Source organism: Leucopleurus acutus (assembly GCF_964270905.1).
Source record: "Leucopleurus acutus genome assembly, chromosome: 2".
NCBI classification, from domain to species: Eukaryota; Metazoa; Chordata; class Mammalia; order Artiodactyla; family Delphinidae; genus Leucopleurus; species Leucopleurus acutus.
The window spans coordinates 40978878-40991656 of record NC_139143.1 but is presented as its reverse complement, the minus strand read 5'-3'; the positions used below and the strand labels follow the sequence as shown (position 1 = coordinate 40991656).

General features: G+C 51.6%; 1 protein-coding gene across 7 annotated transcripts in view; it reads left to right on the top strand.

The window, feature by feature from the left end:
- Window positions 1-11535, top strand: part of PLEKHA6 (pleckstrin homology domain containing A6) — a 55517-nt gene extending 43982 nt beyond the window's left edge. For 3 of the 7 annotated variants that reach the window (XM_082833532.1, XM_082833535.1, XM_082833536.1), the window contains 7 exons: window positions 150-256; window positions 1114-1290; window positions 2317-2484; window positions 2562-2695; window positions 3218-3363; window positions 8963-9086; window positions 9752-9827. In XM_082833532.1, the coding sequence (XP_082689658.1) occupies window positions 150-256; window positions 1114-1290; window positions 2317-2484; window positions 2562-2695; window positions 3218-3363; window positions 8963-9078 (848 nt within the window). In that variant the 3' untranslated portion in view covers window positions 9079-9086; window positions 9752-9827. Of the gene's footprint in view, window positions 1-149; window positions 257-1113; window positions 1291-2316; window positions 2485-2561; window positions 2696-3217; window positions 5123-8962; window positions 9087-9751 lie in introns of those variants that run through there. The other 4 variants (XM_082833533.1, XM_082833530.1, XM_082833531.1 and 1 more) reach the window with 2 other exon arrangements.
- The last annotated feature ends 1244 nt before the right edge of the window (window positions 11536-12779 follow it).

Sequence of the window (12779 nt, the reverse complement as noted above, 5' to 3'; positions counted from 1 at the left end):
AGCCCAGACAGGTGCTCGCTCACATCCAATGCGGTGCTTCCCCACCTGGGCCTCTCACCTCCATGGAGGGCGGGACTGAGCCTCTCTGAGAAGCAGGCTGCCCTGTGTCCCTTTTTATGGGACCCACTGGCTACTGTGTCTCCCTGCAGTTGGCATTGTGCCCCCTCGGACAAAGTCACCCGCTGATGAAGGAGTGACCCCGTCGGGGGTGGTGAAGAGGAGTGCCAGCGGGCTCGCCAATGGGCTCTCCTCCCGGGTGAGTGCGCGCCTGCAGGCCCCGAGAGCCTGTGCAGGCCTGAGCGGGGCTGGGAGCCCAGGGGCCTCCGTGTGTCCACCTACCTGTCACTGTTCAAGAAACCCAGGACTAGAGGAGGAAGGTAGAACAAGAAGAAAGAAGGCAAGCGGAGTTCTCCTTCAGGGAGACGTCACGGGACAAGGAAGCTATACGTAATAAGGATATAAGAATATTTAACAAAATTATTGTAATGTGCCAGTGATGAAATACAAACGCAAAAGTCAGTGGTCAGAGTCAAATGTGCTGACCAGAGGCACCGTGTTAGTTTCCTGGGGTTGCTAGGAAGTTAACAAAACAAACTTGGTGACTTAAGACAATAGAAGCTTATTCCCTCACCGTTGCGGAGGCCAGCAGTCCAGAATCAAGGTGTCCGCAGGGTCGGTTCCTTCTGGAGGCTTGAGGGAGCCTCATTCCACGCCTCTCTCCTGGCTCTGGCTGTTGCTGGCAATCTTTGGCTTGTAGACGCACCCACACCCCCCCAACTGCTGTCTCCACCTTCACATCACCTTCTACTCTACGTGTCTTCTTTTTTTCTGTTTCTTATAAGGACACCCATTATTCGGTTTAGGGCTCACCCTAATTGAAGATGATCTCATCTTGAGCTCCTTAACTTGACTACATCTGCAAAGACCCTATTTCCAAATAAGGTCACATTCACAGGTACTGTGGTTAGGACTTGGATATATCTTTTGGGGTCCACTCTTCAACCCATTACAGGCAGGCTTCCCAGAGAAGGGAAATTTTAAGGGATTAGGGCAGATGAAAAATCTGGGTCGGGGGGGTGAGGCACCAGTCAGAGCCCCGTTCTCCCACTACAGCAGGAGCGCCCCAAGAGTGCTGTGTTCCCTGGCGAGGGCAAGGTCAAGATGAGTGTGGAGGAGCAGATTGACCGTATGCGGCGGCACCAGAGCAGCTCTATGAAGGATAAGCGGAGGAGCCTGCAACTCCCGGCCAGCCCGGCCCCCGACCCCAGTGCCCGGCCCGCCTACAAAGTGGTAACGTCCTCCCAGCCCCCACAGGCATGGCCTGGCATCTGCCAACACTGCCCACGCCCAGGTCCCCACCAGCCTGGCCTGGAGGGGTTGCAGGGAGGGAGGAGGTTTTAGTCAGGGAGAGACCAGGAAGGACCCAAGCTGGGCGCCTGGGAGACCTGGGGGATGCTTGTCCCCCACTGGGCAGAGGAGATACTACAACAAGGGTTTCCTTTTTTGTGTGTTTAAAGAAAAATAACTCACGAGAAAGGAATGCCTTGACTATTTTGGCTGAAATGAATTATACAAAATTCAGTTAAAAGAGGTTAGTACAAAACCTGCAACCTAGAAGTAGCCGTCACTTGTTTCTAGAGCACTTCCTATGTGCTTAACATTGGGCTGGGGGTTACTGAAGGTAATCATAGCTCAACATCACATGGCACAGTACAAGTCACGATCCCTTTCATGTTATTTCATTTAGTCATTTCAAGGATGCTGGATTAGGAAGTATTACCCCCGTTTTAGAGATAGGGAAAAAAAGTCACGAGAAATTAAGGGATCTCTGGGCCACACAGCTATTAAGTGCAGAGCTGGGAGTAGCCCAAACTATTGGCCTAATTTTTCTTTCCATTAAATTTCAGAAATACAAGAAAAATTATGGCCCATGAGTCCTGCCCTCAAACAGTTTACATTCTAATTGGTGGACTAGAACTTCTAGCATATGAAAAAATGAGAGATCAATATAAGACACACCGATTCACTTGCCCAAAATATTATATATGGCACAGGATGTGAACACAGGTACAGCAGGATGGGGACAGAAGACAGGGATGAGATTTCACCTTGGGGCCCTTGTAGGCGAGCAGGCTTTGGACAAGCAGCATGGAAGAAGGATAGCTCAGCAGTGGGGGGTGGCCAGGTCAGGCATGTTAGGCAGGGATAGTGCGGACACGGGCATGATTAGGGCTGCCTGGAGGCGTGGGTAGCCGTGGAGGTGCCGCTGGCAGCGGGACAGAGGCCCCGCGTGGTCACGACGGTGCTGCCGCCTAGGTGCGCCGTCACCGCAGCATCCATGAGGTGGACATCTCCAACCTGGAGGCAGCTCTGCGGGCAGAGGAGCCTGGTGGGCAGGCCTACGAGACACCACGGGAGGAGATTGCCCGGCTCCGCAGAATGGAGCTGGAGCCCCAGCACTATGATGTGGATATCAGTAAGGAGGTGAGCAGAGTCCAGGAAGGGCCGGGCCGGGGGAACCCCAGGAAGGAATAGAGGCGGTGACCTCGGTCCCTCCACAGCTCTCCACCCCAGACAAAGTCCTCATCCCTGAGCGGTACATTGACCTGGAGCCTGACACTCCCCTGAGCCCAGAGGAGTTGAAGGAGAAGCAGAAGAAGGTGGAGAGGATCAAGACGCTCATTGCCAAGTCCAGGTAACAGGCCTTGGGGTGAACCTCCACTTCCTCTACCCACCCTGGCTCCTAGGGCACCTGGGGCACTAGTGCCACTGAATCCAGTGCCCGGACTCATGCGGTTGGGGTTCCTGAGCCTCCCCAGCAGAGAGCAAATGGAAGCAGTGGTTCCAGGCAGCGGACCGGGCCCAGGCACGTGGCAGGGTTGGTGACGCTGCCATCGGTGCCAGAAAGACCTACTGGGCTCGTGCACGCGCTGTCATCAAGACAAACTGATGGGTCGCCCTCCGGTGACTTGTTTCCCCTGTCAAGCCTGCCCTAAATATTCACTTGACCCTTCTAGTTCATTTCTAAATGGTGCAGGTAGGGGTCCCAACACGCGTTTTGCTAGGGTCCCACTCACCCCAGGGGACAGGCTTGCTGGGAACCGGAGCCTGCACGTTCACAGGCCCCTGGATCCCTGCCAACCTCCGTCTGCAGGCCCCCCAAGCCAGTCGGACCATCCTGTCCCCCCTCCATCTCTGTGTGTCTGTGCCTCTTTAGTATGCAGAACGTGGTGCCCATCGGCGAGGGGGACCTTGTGGACGTGCCCCAGGACTCAGAGAGCCAGCTGCAGGAGCAGGAGAAGCGGATTGAAATCTCCTGTGCCCTGGCGACCGAGGCCTCCCGCAGGGGCCGCATGCTGTCTGGTGAGACGGGCTGGGCCTCGCTCCGCCAGGGAGACCGGCTGACCAGGCGTAGGGGAGGTAGTGCAGTGCGGCAGGGGGCCAGGGACAGAACAGGAAGATGTTCCTTGAGGTCAGAATGAGCACTTATTGAGCGCCAGGGGCTGTGCTAGTCTCAGGGGGTGCAAAGGGGCCAGAGTTGCTGACATCTGGGAGCTCAGAGCCAGGATGACCCGCCTAGCTGCTGGACAGAGAAATGGCCAGAGGCCATGCGGGGAGCACAGGGAGCCATTCTACCTGGGCAGGTCCAGGAAAGGCCCAGAGAAGAGGCGATAACTGAGCCTGATTGGAAAAGACGCAAGTATGTACCAGTGGTGGAGTGAGGGCCAGGTATTCCAGGGTATTCTCTGACTTCCCATTCGTGCTGCATGCAAATAGCAGGAATGAAAAGGGAAGATGGTACAAGCAGCCAATACAGTCACCACCTTGGCTACTGACCCAAACCCACTTTTCTGCTAAGAAAAGATGAGTACAGGGAACTGACTTCACACTGATACAAAGGCTAGTGGGTCTCAGTGGACCCTATGGGGTTGCAGCCAATAGGACTCACTTCCCCTCAGCTTGAGGAGAAGCACCCCGGAATAGAGGAGAATGTAATTGGGAAGAATAGAAGAGACCCTATGAATGGGAGGCTTTGAGGTGGAGGAAGGACAGTGGTTAAGTCATTAGCATGGGAGACGATATTCCCCACTCCTGAACACGAAAGGTGCTTAGGAGGGAGAGGGAAGGGGGGTGGTTCTGAAGGCCAGTCCAGACGAATGCCCTGGACGGATGCCAGGCTTGTGATGACTTTGGTTGAGTGAGCAGAGACAGGTTGTGCCAGCCAGAGTTATGGTAGCCTGGGCAAGTGTCAGATTAGAATCGTGGCTGGACGCACAGAAGAAGGAATGGCGTTTCATGTTGGTGACTTGGAGGGTTTCAGTTTTTGCTCTTTGAGGCTCGATTTCCTCATCTGTAAAATTCAAATCAAAATACCTGTCTGGTGGTGTGAGGATGAAAACAAGGTGAGCTAAGCATCTAGCACCATGTCTGTCACCCAGTAACTGCTCAATAAATGCTAGCCGGCTGTAGTAGCAGTAGTGCTGGTGCTGTGGTAGTATTAGTTGAAATAGCAATAGCTAAAGTAGAAATAGGAATGTTTTGTGGGTTTTCTAGCTATTTTAAATATGGATATTTTCAGAAACCAGAGGGTTGTAGGCTACAGCAAAGGAGATTTAAGTAAGCTTTAAGGAAGAACCTACTAGCAGTTGGCATATAAATGGACATTAGAACGGGTGACCAGGGAAAGCCCTTGGAGATACTTCAGAAACAGGCTTTCAGGTGGGCAGGAGTTGAGGGCAAGAGAAGGGATGGGCTTCAGAGAGCCGCATCTTGCAGCCAGAACCGAAGGCAGCAGAACCAGTTTGGCTACAAGGAGGCTTCTGTCAACCGCCCTGTAGTTTACCTGCAAAATGAACTCGAAGCTTCCAAAGATCAAATTCCACATGCTCTGGGCAAAAGGCAACTTCCTATTTCAAGGGTTAGAGCATACAGCACTGTTAAAACTTCCCTCTGCCCCTTGCCCTGTCCCAGCCCCTGGCTCTCTCTTCTATAGCTCCCGCGCCAAAGGTGGCAAAGGTGCCATGAAAACAAAACCCACCCTGGCTCTTCAGATTCCCCCTTGATACCCATGGGCTTATATTTCAGGGTCAGTGTGCTGAAAACAAATGGTCACCTTGCTTTTGCCGAGACCCCAACTATTTAAAAAACGGCTGTGGCAGGGCCAGACCTCAGACTTAGCCCACTGTCCCCACCACCCCTGACCTATGGCCCAGATTCCCAGAGCTGCAGCTCTGCCAGGCACAGCAGGCGCTGTAGGGGGGGAGTGCTGGGCACAGGGGGCATGAGGACAGTGCAGCGGGCAAGGGATGTAGTTAGTGCCTGAGTGGAGGTGTGGGGCCTGGATGCTGTGGTCGGTGGCGAGCTTGTAGCAGTTGTTGGTATACCTGGTGTGCAGTATCTGGGAAGATGCGGCAATTTTAAGTTTGTATGTGTGGCGTGATGTCATTGCAGTGTCTGTATTGGGTAATGGTTGTAGATACATATGTATGGGTGCATATGCACGTGTGTTATGTGTGGGTGGAGGGAAAGCTTGAGTACAAATATAGGAGTGTGTCTGTGTGTGCAAAATGTCTATGGGTGTTGAGCGGAGACCCATTATTTATGAGTACAGATGACGTTTGGGAGGCTGTTGACGTGAGTGTACAACACACGGGTGGAGGTAGTGCTTATGAATGCACACATTTACGTGTGATAGACTTTCTGTGCAGCATGAGGAATGATAGAGTATTTGTGTATATGTCGCGCACAGTGTATGTACTGCACATTTGTGAACACACACGTGTGTGTGCAGGATGGAGAGAGCACAGCCTCATGAATGTGAGTACATGTGACCGATTATGCCTGCAGATGTGGTAGCACTTGTGAACACACAACTGTAATAGCACATCTGTCCAATGCCTATCCAATGCATATGTGAATTTATTTTGATGGATATATTCCTAATGTGTTTAGTATTTTTCTAGAGGTTTTTAAAGAGGTTTTTAAAGAGGTTATATTTAGCAATCAATCTTTCTTGCTGTCACTCATTTAGTATCATTATAAACGTCCTTATTTTGCTGACCTCTGTGGAAGGGATGCACTTGGGGGCTGTAATCCAATACAGATCTGTTTGTAGCCCTGCTAAATGCTACCAAACTGTTACACATTTTTTTGGTAATAGATCTTTATTAGAGTATAATTGCTTCACAATACTGTGTTAATTTGTGTTGCACAACAAAGTGAATCAGCCATATGCATACATATATCCCCATATCCCCTCCCTGTTGCATCTCCCTCCCACCCTCCCTATCCCACCCCTCTAGGTGGTCACAAAGCACTGAGCTGATCTCCCTGTGCTATGCTGCTGCTTCCCACTAGCTATCTGTTTTACATTTGGTAGTGTATGTATGTCCATGCCACTCTCACTTCGCCCCAGCTTCCCCCTCCCACCCCGTGTCCTCAAGTCCGTTCTCTATGTCTCTGTCTTTATTCCTGCCCTGCCACTAGTTTCATCAGTACCAGTTTTTGTTTTTTAGATTTCATTTATATGCGTTAGCATACAGTATTTGGTTTTCTCTTTCTGTCTTCACTCTGTATGACAGACTCTAGGTCCATCCACCTCATTACAAATGACTCAATTTAATTTCTTTTTATGGCTAATATTCCACTGTATATATGTGCCACATCTTCTTTATCCGTTTGTCTGTTGATGGGCACTTAGGTTGCTTCCATGTCCTGGCTATTGTAAACAGTGCTGCAATGAACATTGGGGTGCATGTCTCTTTTTGAATTATGTTTTTCTCAGGGTATATGCCCAGTAGAGGGATTGCTGGATCATATGGTAATTCTATTTTTAGTTTTTTAAGGAACCTCCATACTGTTCTCCATAGTGGCTGTATCAATTTACATTCCCACCAACAGTGCAGGAGGGTTCCCTTTTCACCACACCCTTTCCAGCATTTATTGTTTCTAGATTTTTTGATAATGGCCATTCTGACCAGTGTGAGGTGATACCTCATTGTAGTTTGTTTTTTTTTAAATAAATTCATTTATTTTATTTATTTATTTTTGGCTGCGTTGGGTCTTCGTTGCTGCGCATGGGCTTTCTCCAGTTACTGTGAGCAGCGGCCGCTCTTTGTTGCGGTGCGCGGGCTTCTCGTTGCTGTGGCTTCTCTTGTTGCAGAGCATGGGCTCTAGGCGCATGGGCTTCAGTAGTTGTGGTGCACGGACTTAGTTGCTCAGCGGCATGTGGGATCTTCCCGGACCAGGGCTTGAACCCGTCTCCCCTGGATTGGCAGGTGGATTCTTAACCACTGCGCCACCAGGGAAGGCCCCTCATTGTAGTTTTGATTTGCATTTGTCTAATAATTAGTGATGTTGAGCATCTTTTCATGTGCCTCTTGGCCATCTGTATGTCTTCTTTGGAGAAATGTTTTAAAGTTATTTTGTCTACTTTTTACAGAAGATTTTCTCTCTTCAGTTGTGCCTTATATGGATGTCAGTGGGCCTCTCAATTCCTCTCTCTCTCTCCTGATTTTCCTGTTTCTAATCTCTCATGGGCTAGAATCTCAGCAAGTCAACATATATCAGAATTGTGTATAAATAAGACTAACTGGACTCCAAGGAGCTCTTCAATGAATAAATTGTAAGAGCTTCACTGCATGTACATTGTAACATCTATTTGGCTTCCTTGAGATCTTCCTTGCTTAGGTTTTGATTTTTTGACTCTTTTAAAAGTTGAAGTTGCCAGACAGCTAACCATTATCTGTGATACGGACATGCACACGAATGTGAGTTTTGAAAGCATTTGTGTATGTATTTGTATGGCAAGTTACAAGTGTGTTGGGTCACGTGCAAGGCACAGGTTCAGAAGTGCCCATACACACACCTCTGAGTTACGTGTGCTGAGTAGAAAGGTTTCGTATTGCTGGATCCCATGCATGGACTGTGGATCACTTCCTGTCGGGGAGAGCCCTGCGTGTCTTATGTGTGTATGTGGGCGTGTGTAGATATGCGTGGGGCTGCATTGGCCCTTTCTCTTGTGCAGAGGCCAAGGAAGGGGATGAGGTCCAGGGTAGGGTGGGAGCAAGAGACTGGGAAGTTCAATGCCAGGATCCCTCTCTTGGGGGAAACACAGTGTGACCCTGGCTGAGGTCTGGTTCTTCTCTGAGCCTGAGTGAGGATGTTCTCTCACAGCTGCACCAAGGGTGCACAAGGGGACGGAGACGGTGCAGAGCTTGTTCCTAACAATACGACTCCCCTTTCCTTGTCCTTCATTTTGCTGTTCTCAACGTGAAATAATAATGATAATAGAGTAAAATCTCATTAAGTCTAATGTCAGCACTTTAAGGCCTTTAATGATCTGTTTAGGGGTGGATTGGAATTTGCCTTTCCTGGATTGATGAAAAGAGATATTAAGGGACTGTGGGGAGTCGCTTCTGAACCCTCCAGCCTAAGTTAACCGACTGGCTTGAAGCCTGTCAGAAACCTCTGTTTGCACGGAATTGACAAACATGGTGATCGCTTGGATTGAGTCCTTGAATGAGGCCTGATGATTCGGATTAGTGGGATTTTACTGCACTATTAATCATTATCACTAGCGATATCACTGCCTATGAGGTGCCATCCCTCATTCTGTCCCACAGTCGGGGAAAGGTACGTGTATCTCTCCCGGTTGCAGGGATGGAAGCGGAGCCCTGGGCTCAGAGGGGCTGGGCCTCGCCCACAGTCACACTGGTTCTCAGCAGAGCCTGGACTGGGCCAGGGCTCCTCTGGGGCCCCACGCTCTCCTCCATGGCGCCCCTGGAACCAGGCCAGCTCTGCCTCAGCTTGAACAAGTTCCCAAACTCAGCTGTCCTGCTTGCCTCCTGCCTTTTGCTCCCTGCACCGCACGGAGGGGGGCCTCGCTTGCTCTGGGAGCCCAACCTCCCTCCTCCCACCCCCGGCCGCCCCTATTCACTTCCCTGTTCATTTCTGTTTCCAGTGCAATGTGCCACCCCAAGCCCTCCCACCTCCCCTGCCTCCCCGGCTCCACCAGCCAACCCCCTATCGTCTGAATCCCCACGGGGCGCCGACAGCAGCCATGCCATGCGGGTCTGAGCTCTGACGTAAGCACTTTTCTACTGTATTTCATCCAGCCCAGGGAACGGGGACCCTCCCCTCACCCCCACTGAGCCATCTGCACCGTCTTGTTCCATCCGGCACTGCTTCTCCCCTCACCCCAGTGCCCCTTGTCGCTCTTTCCCTTCCATCCATCTGCTTGAGCCCGCAAGCATCCCCACGCAGTGCCGGGCTAGAGCCGGCTGGCAGGGCTGCTTCTTGGATGCTGCAGTGCCAGTGGCTTTGCTTCTCCAGAAGCAGATGGGAACAGAGCTGAGGCCTCTCCTGTCCGCTGTCTGAGGGACTGCCCTGACTCCCACCCCTGCACTTCCTGTCGGCCAAGAAGCCGGCCATCTGTTGAGATACACAGCAGTCCTGCCTCAGAAGCTGCTTGTTTCTCCCAGATCACTCCCAGATCTTACTGTAAATTAAAATAGCCCTGGATGATTCTAGGCAAAGGCTGTGTCCCTTCTTTCCCCCTAGCACGCAGCTGCTCAGGATCAGGCAAGTGAACAAGAATTGACTTCTACTCGTTTGTTCCCCTCTCTCAGGGTTGAGGGGGTGGGCGGGTTTCCACAGGTTTTTGCAAGGCAAGACTTCTCTCTGGGGAGGGTGGGCTGGAGGGTCTGCCCCTCTGTGCAGCGCTTTTCTCACCCGTGTCTCTCTCCTCCAGTGCAAGCCCTGGCTGAGGCCAATGCCGTGAAGCTCCACAGAACCACGTTCTGAAGCCTGCCTCTGCCCATCCTGGCCCCCTGGCCCCCCGCCCCTGTGCTCCCATGGGAATGCCACAGAGAGCCAGGCTGGGGGCCGGGCTTCTGCCGAGAGGAGCACAGATGCCTCGGTGTCCACATACCCACGGCACCCGGCCCTGAAGTCCTTGCTGCTCAGACGGTGGTCCTAGGCCAGGGCGTGAGATGGTGGGGCGAGGAGCGCCATCCTATCTGATGCCCACGGCACAGGGAGCCTAGGTCTGGCTCTAACTGGGGTTGTGATGGCCCTACTGGAACACTCCCTGATGGAGAAGATGCCCTGGTGGGGAATGCGCCCTGGGCTATCTTAGGTTAGGACTCCTCTCTTGACACCGAGAACGGCACCCACCATCACCCCCTTCCCCCATCACCCCCGCCGTCCTGCCCCAGCTGTGCCCAGGGTCTTGGCACATCTCTGCTTATGGGTACTCCTTTGGGGTCCAGTGGAGACTGACCGCCCTGCCTGAGCCAAAGACAAGATGATGAGAGATGGGGAGAGGCTCCTCGGCTCCCAGAAGACAGTGCTGGCTGTGGATAGAGAGAAGCAGGTCTGGGCAGTGTCTGAGGGCAGGTTGAGAAGGGTAGCAGAGAGAGAGGGACAGGTCTCAGGACAGTGGGAGGAAAGGGAAGAAGCAGGACTCATGCGCAAGTAGGAGGAGGAGGACGGAGATGAGAAGGGGTAGGGGATTGGTTTCCCCAGGGTGGAACCTTAGGTTAGTGCCAAGTACAGTGCCAGCTGTTGGCTCTGCTTCTCCCACCTCGTCCCCAGGATCAGCGGGGCTGCCAGACCGAGGACCTGCCATGGAGCACACTGCTGTGGGTATGGAGGTGTGAGCTGAGGGCCCGGGAAGCAGCAGTCTGGGAGATGGCTCTTTCTAGGTCTGGGCCTGGTTCTGGGGTCAGGAGCAGAGAGAAGGACCTGTCTTACGGAGGGTGTGGTCAGCCTTGGGGCCTTTCCTAAACATTTCTGTGACATTATCTTGTCTCCCTTCCCCCTGAAATGTGCTGTGGGCCAGCTGAGCGTGTGCCCTGGAAAGAGGGCATGTGGCCTTAATCTGGTAGGCCAGATTCTGGGGCCCTACGCTGCACCCCAGGCATCCCAGGCATCCCAGGCATCCCAGATGAGGACAAGCTGAGGTTGTATGGAAGGTCTCCCTTCTAGCTTGACTCACTCACAACCCACCTACCCAGGGAGCCAGTAGTGGAGAGACAGAAGCAAAGCCCATTCTCCCTATGCTCCACCCACCTTCAGATGAATGTAGCCAGAGAGGATGGAGGAGAGAGAGTGAAGCTGAACAACCTTGGCCCCTAGGCCTTCTCTTTGCCAGAGTTGCTGCCCAGAGACTTCATTCTGACCTCCAGCGGCCCCAAGAATGATTACTTCATCTTCCAACAATTCCTCTCCACTCCTTCATGGCTGGGACAGTTATGGTTCATATGCAAGTAAAGTTGACAATTCACTCAACAAATATTTATTGAGCACCTTTTATGTACCAGGCACTGTTCTAGGTGCTTAGGATATTCTCATGCTTCTGAGGGTTTACAGACGGGATTCCACTTACCTTCACTTCTAGCAGGTTTTTTGAACATGACTCTTGGCTGCAGTTCCCATCTTCAGCACAGCTCAAGCACCCCAAACCTGTCCTCCCCCCGCACACACTGGCAGGTGGGATTGGCTCCCAGGTAACCGTCTCTCCCTTCTCCATCTTCTCCCACACCTTATCCATCCATAAGAAACGGATTTTTCGGGGCCTTCCATGCCTTCCCCTTTCTTTGTCTGTGTCTCCTTTTTTTTTTAAGTGATATTTTTAGAAATACATGTAAAATACCAAGGGTTAATGTCTGCCCCTCTGCCACCTCTCTCTCACCTCTTATTTCATAAAGCTGGCTCTTTATGTTGCTTTACATGCCTTAATATATGTTTTATGAAGATTATACATATTATAGATGTATATGTTATATATATATATATATTTGTTTGGATGTCTGATCCTTTACTAGAACTCCTGCCCAGGCCCATTTTCTCTCCTTTACTTTCCACATCATTCCTAGCATACTGCGGCCATACCCCATGCCTTTTGATCCAAAGAAGGGGAGAGGAAAGACTTATTTTAAGACAGATCTATTTTATGCTTTTGTTATAAAAGCAAATCTATTTTCAAAATGTGCAATGTCTGAATGGAATTGGCAAATGATGTGAGGAGACTGGGACGGCTGCCTCTAGGTCCAACCCTCCACCCTTCCCTCCTCCTCGGCAGCTTCCTTCCTCCCATTCCCCAGTCTGCAAAGGGCTGGTCCCCAGAGCTCACCCGGAGAGGATCTTGCCAGGGCAGGACATTCTCTTGCAAGTCCTGGTCTAAGGATTTGATTACACTGTCAACTTTTGATGACTCTCTAGGGTTATTGGGTGTGAACCCTCTTCGAGGAAATGTTTACAGTTGTGTGCACAAAAGTACAGCCTTACAGGCACACACACCCCAGATGTGCTCCTGGACCACCTCCTTTATCACCCTGCTGGAAAGGGCAGCCTACACCAAACAGCACTGAGAATGTCAGTCTATTCTTTGATGGACCTAGAATATGGTGCAACGGCCAAAGGAAACGGGTTGGCATCACGGGTCCTTCGGGGCAGATACATTCAAGTTCCTTGGACTTCTCACACTCCTTTTCACTTGATCCCTCACTGGTCTGGGTGACACCTATGGCATCTGTCTCCCTCTGTGACCTTTCTTCTGGGGGCCGTTGTTAAGGGGATGGTACCCCAGTCTGGCATCCAGACTGCGAAGTCAGCCCGGAGGGTCCCACGGACAAGGTACATCTCAGACTTGCCAAGGACTTTCTTGCTGCTGGGGCCCTGAGCTAAGCCAGCTCAGCCTTCCAGACTGCTTATCGACTATTGAAGTGGGCAAGGGGCTCTCGCCTTGCAAGAATTTGGGCAGAACGGATGTCTTT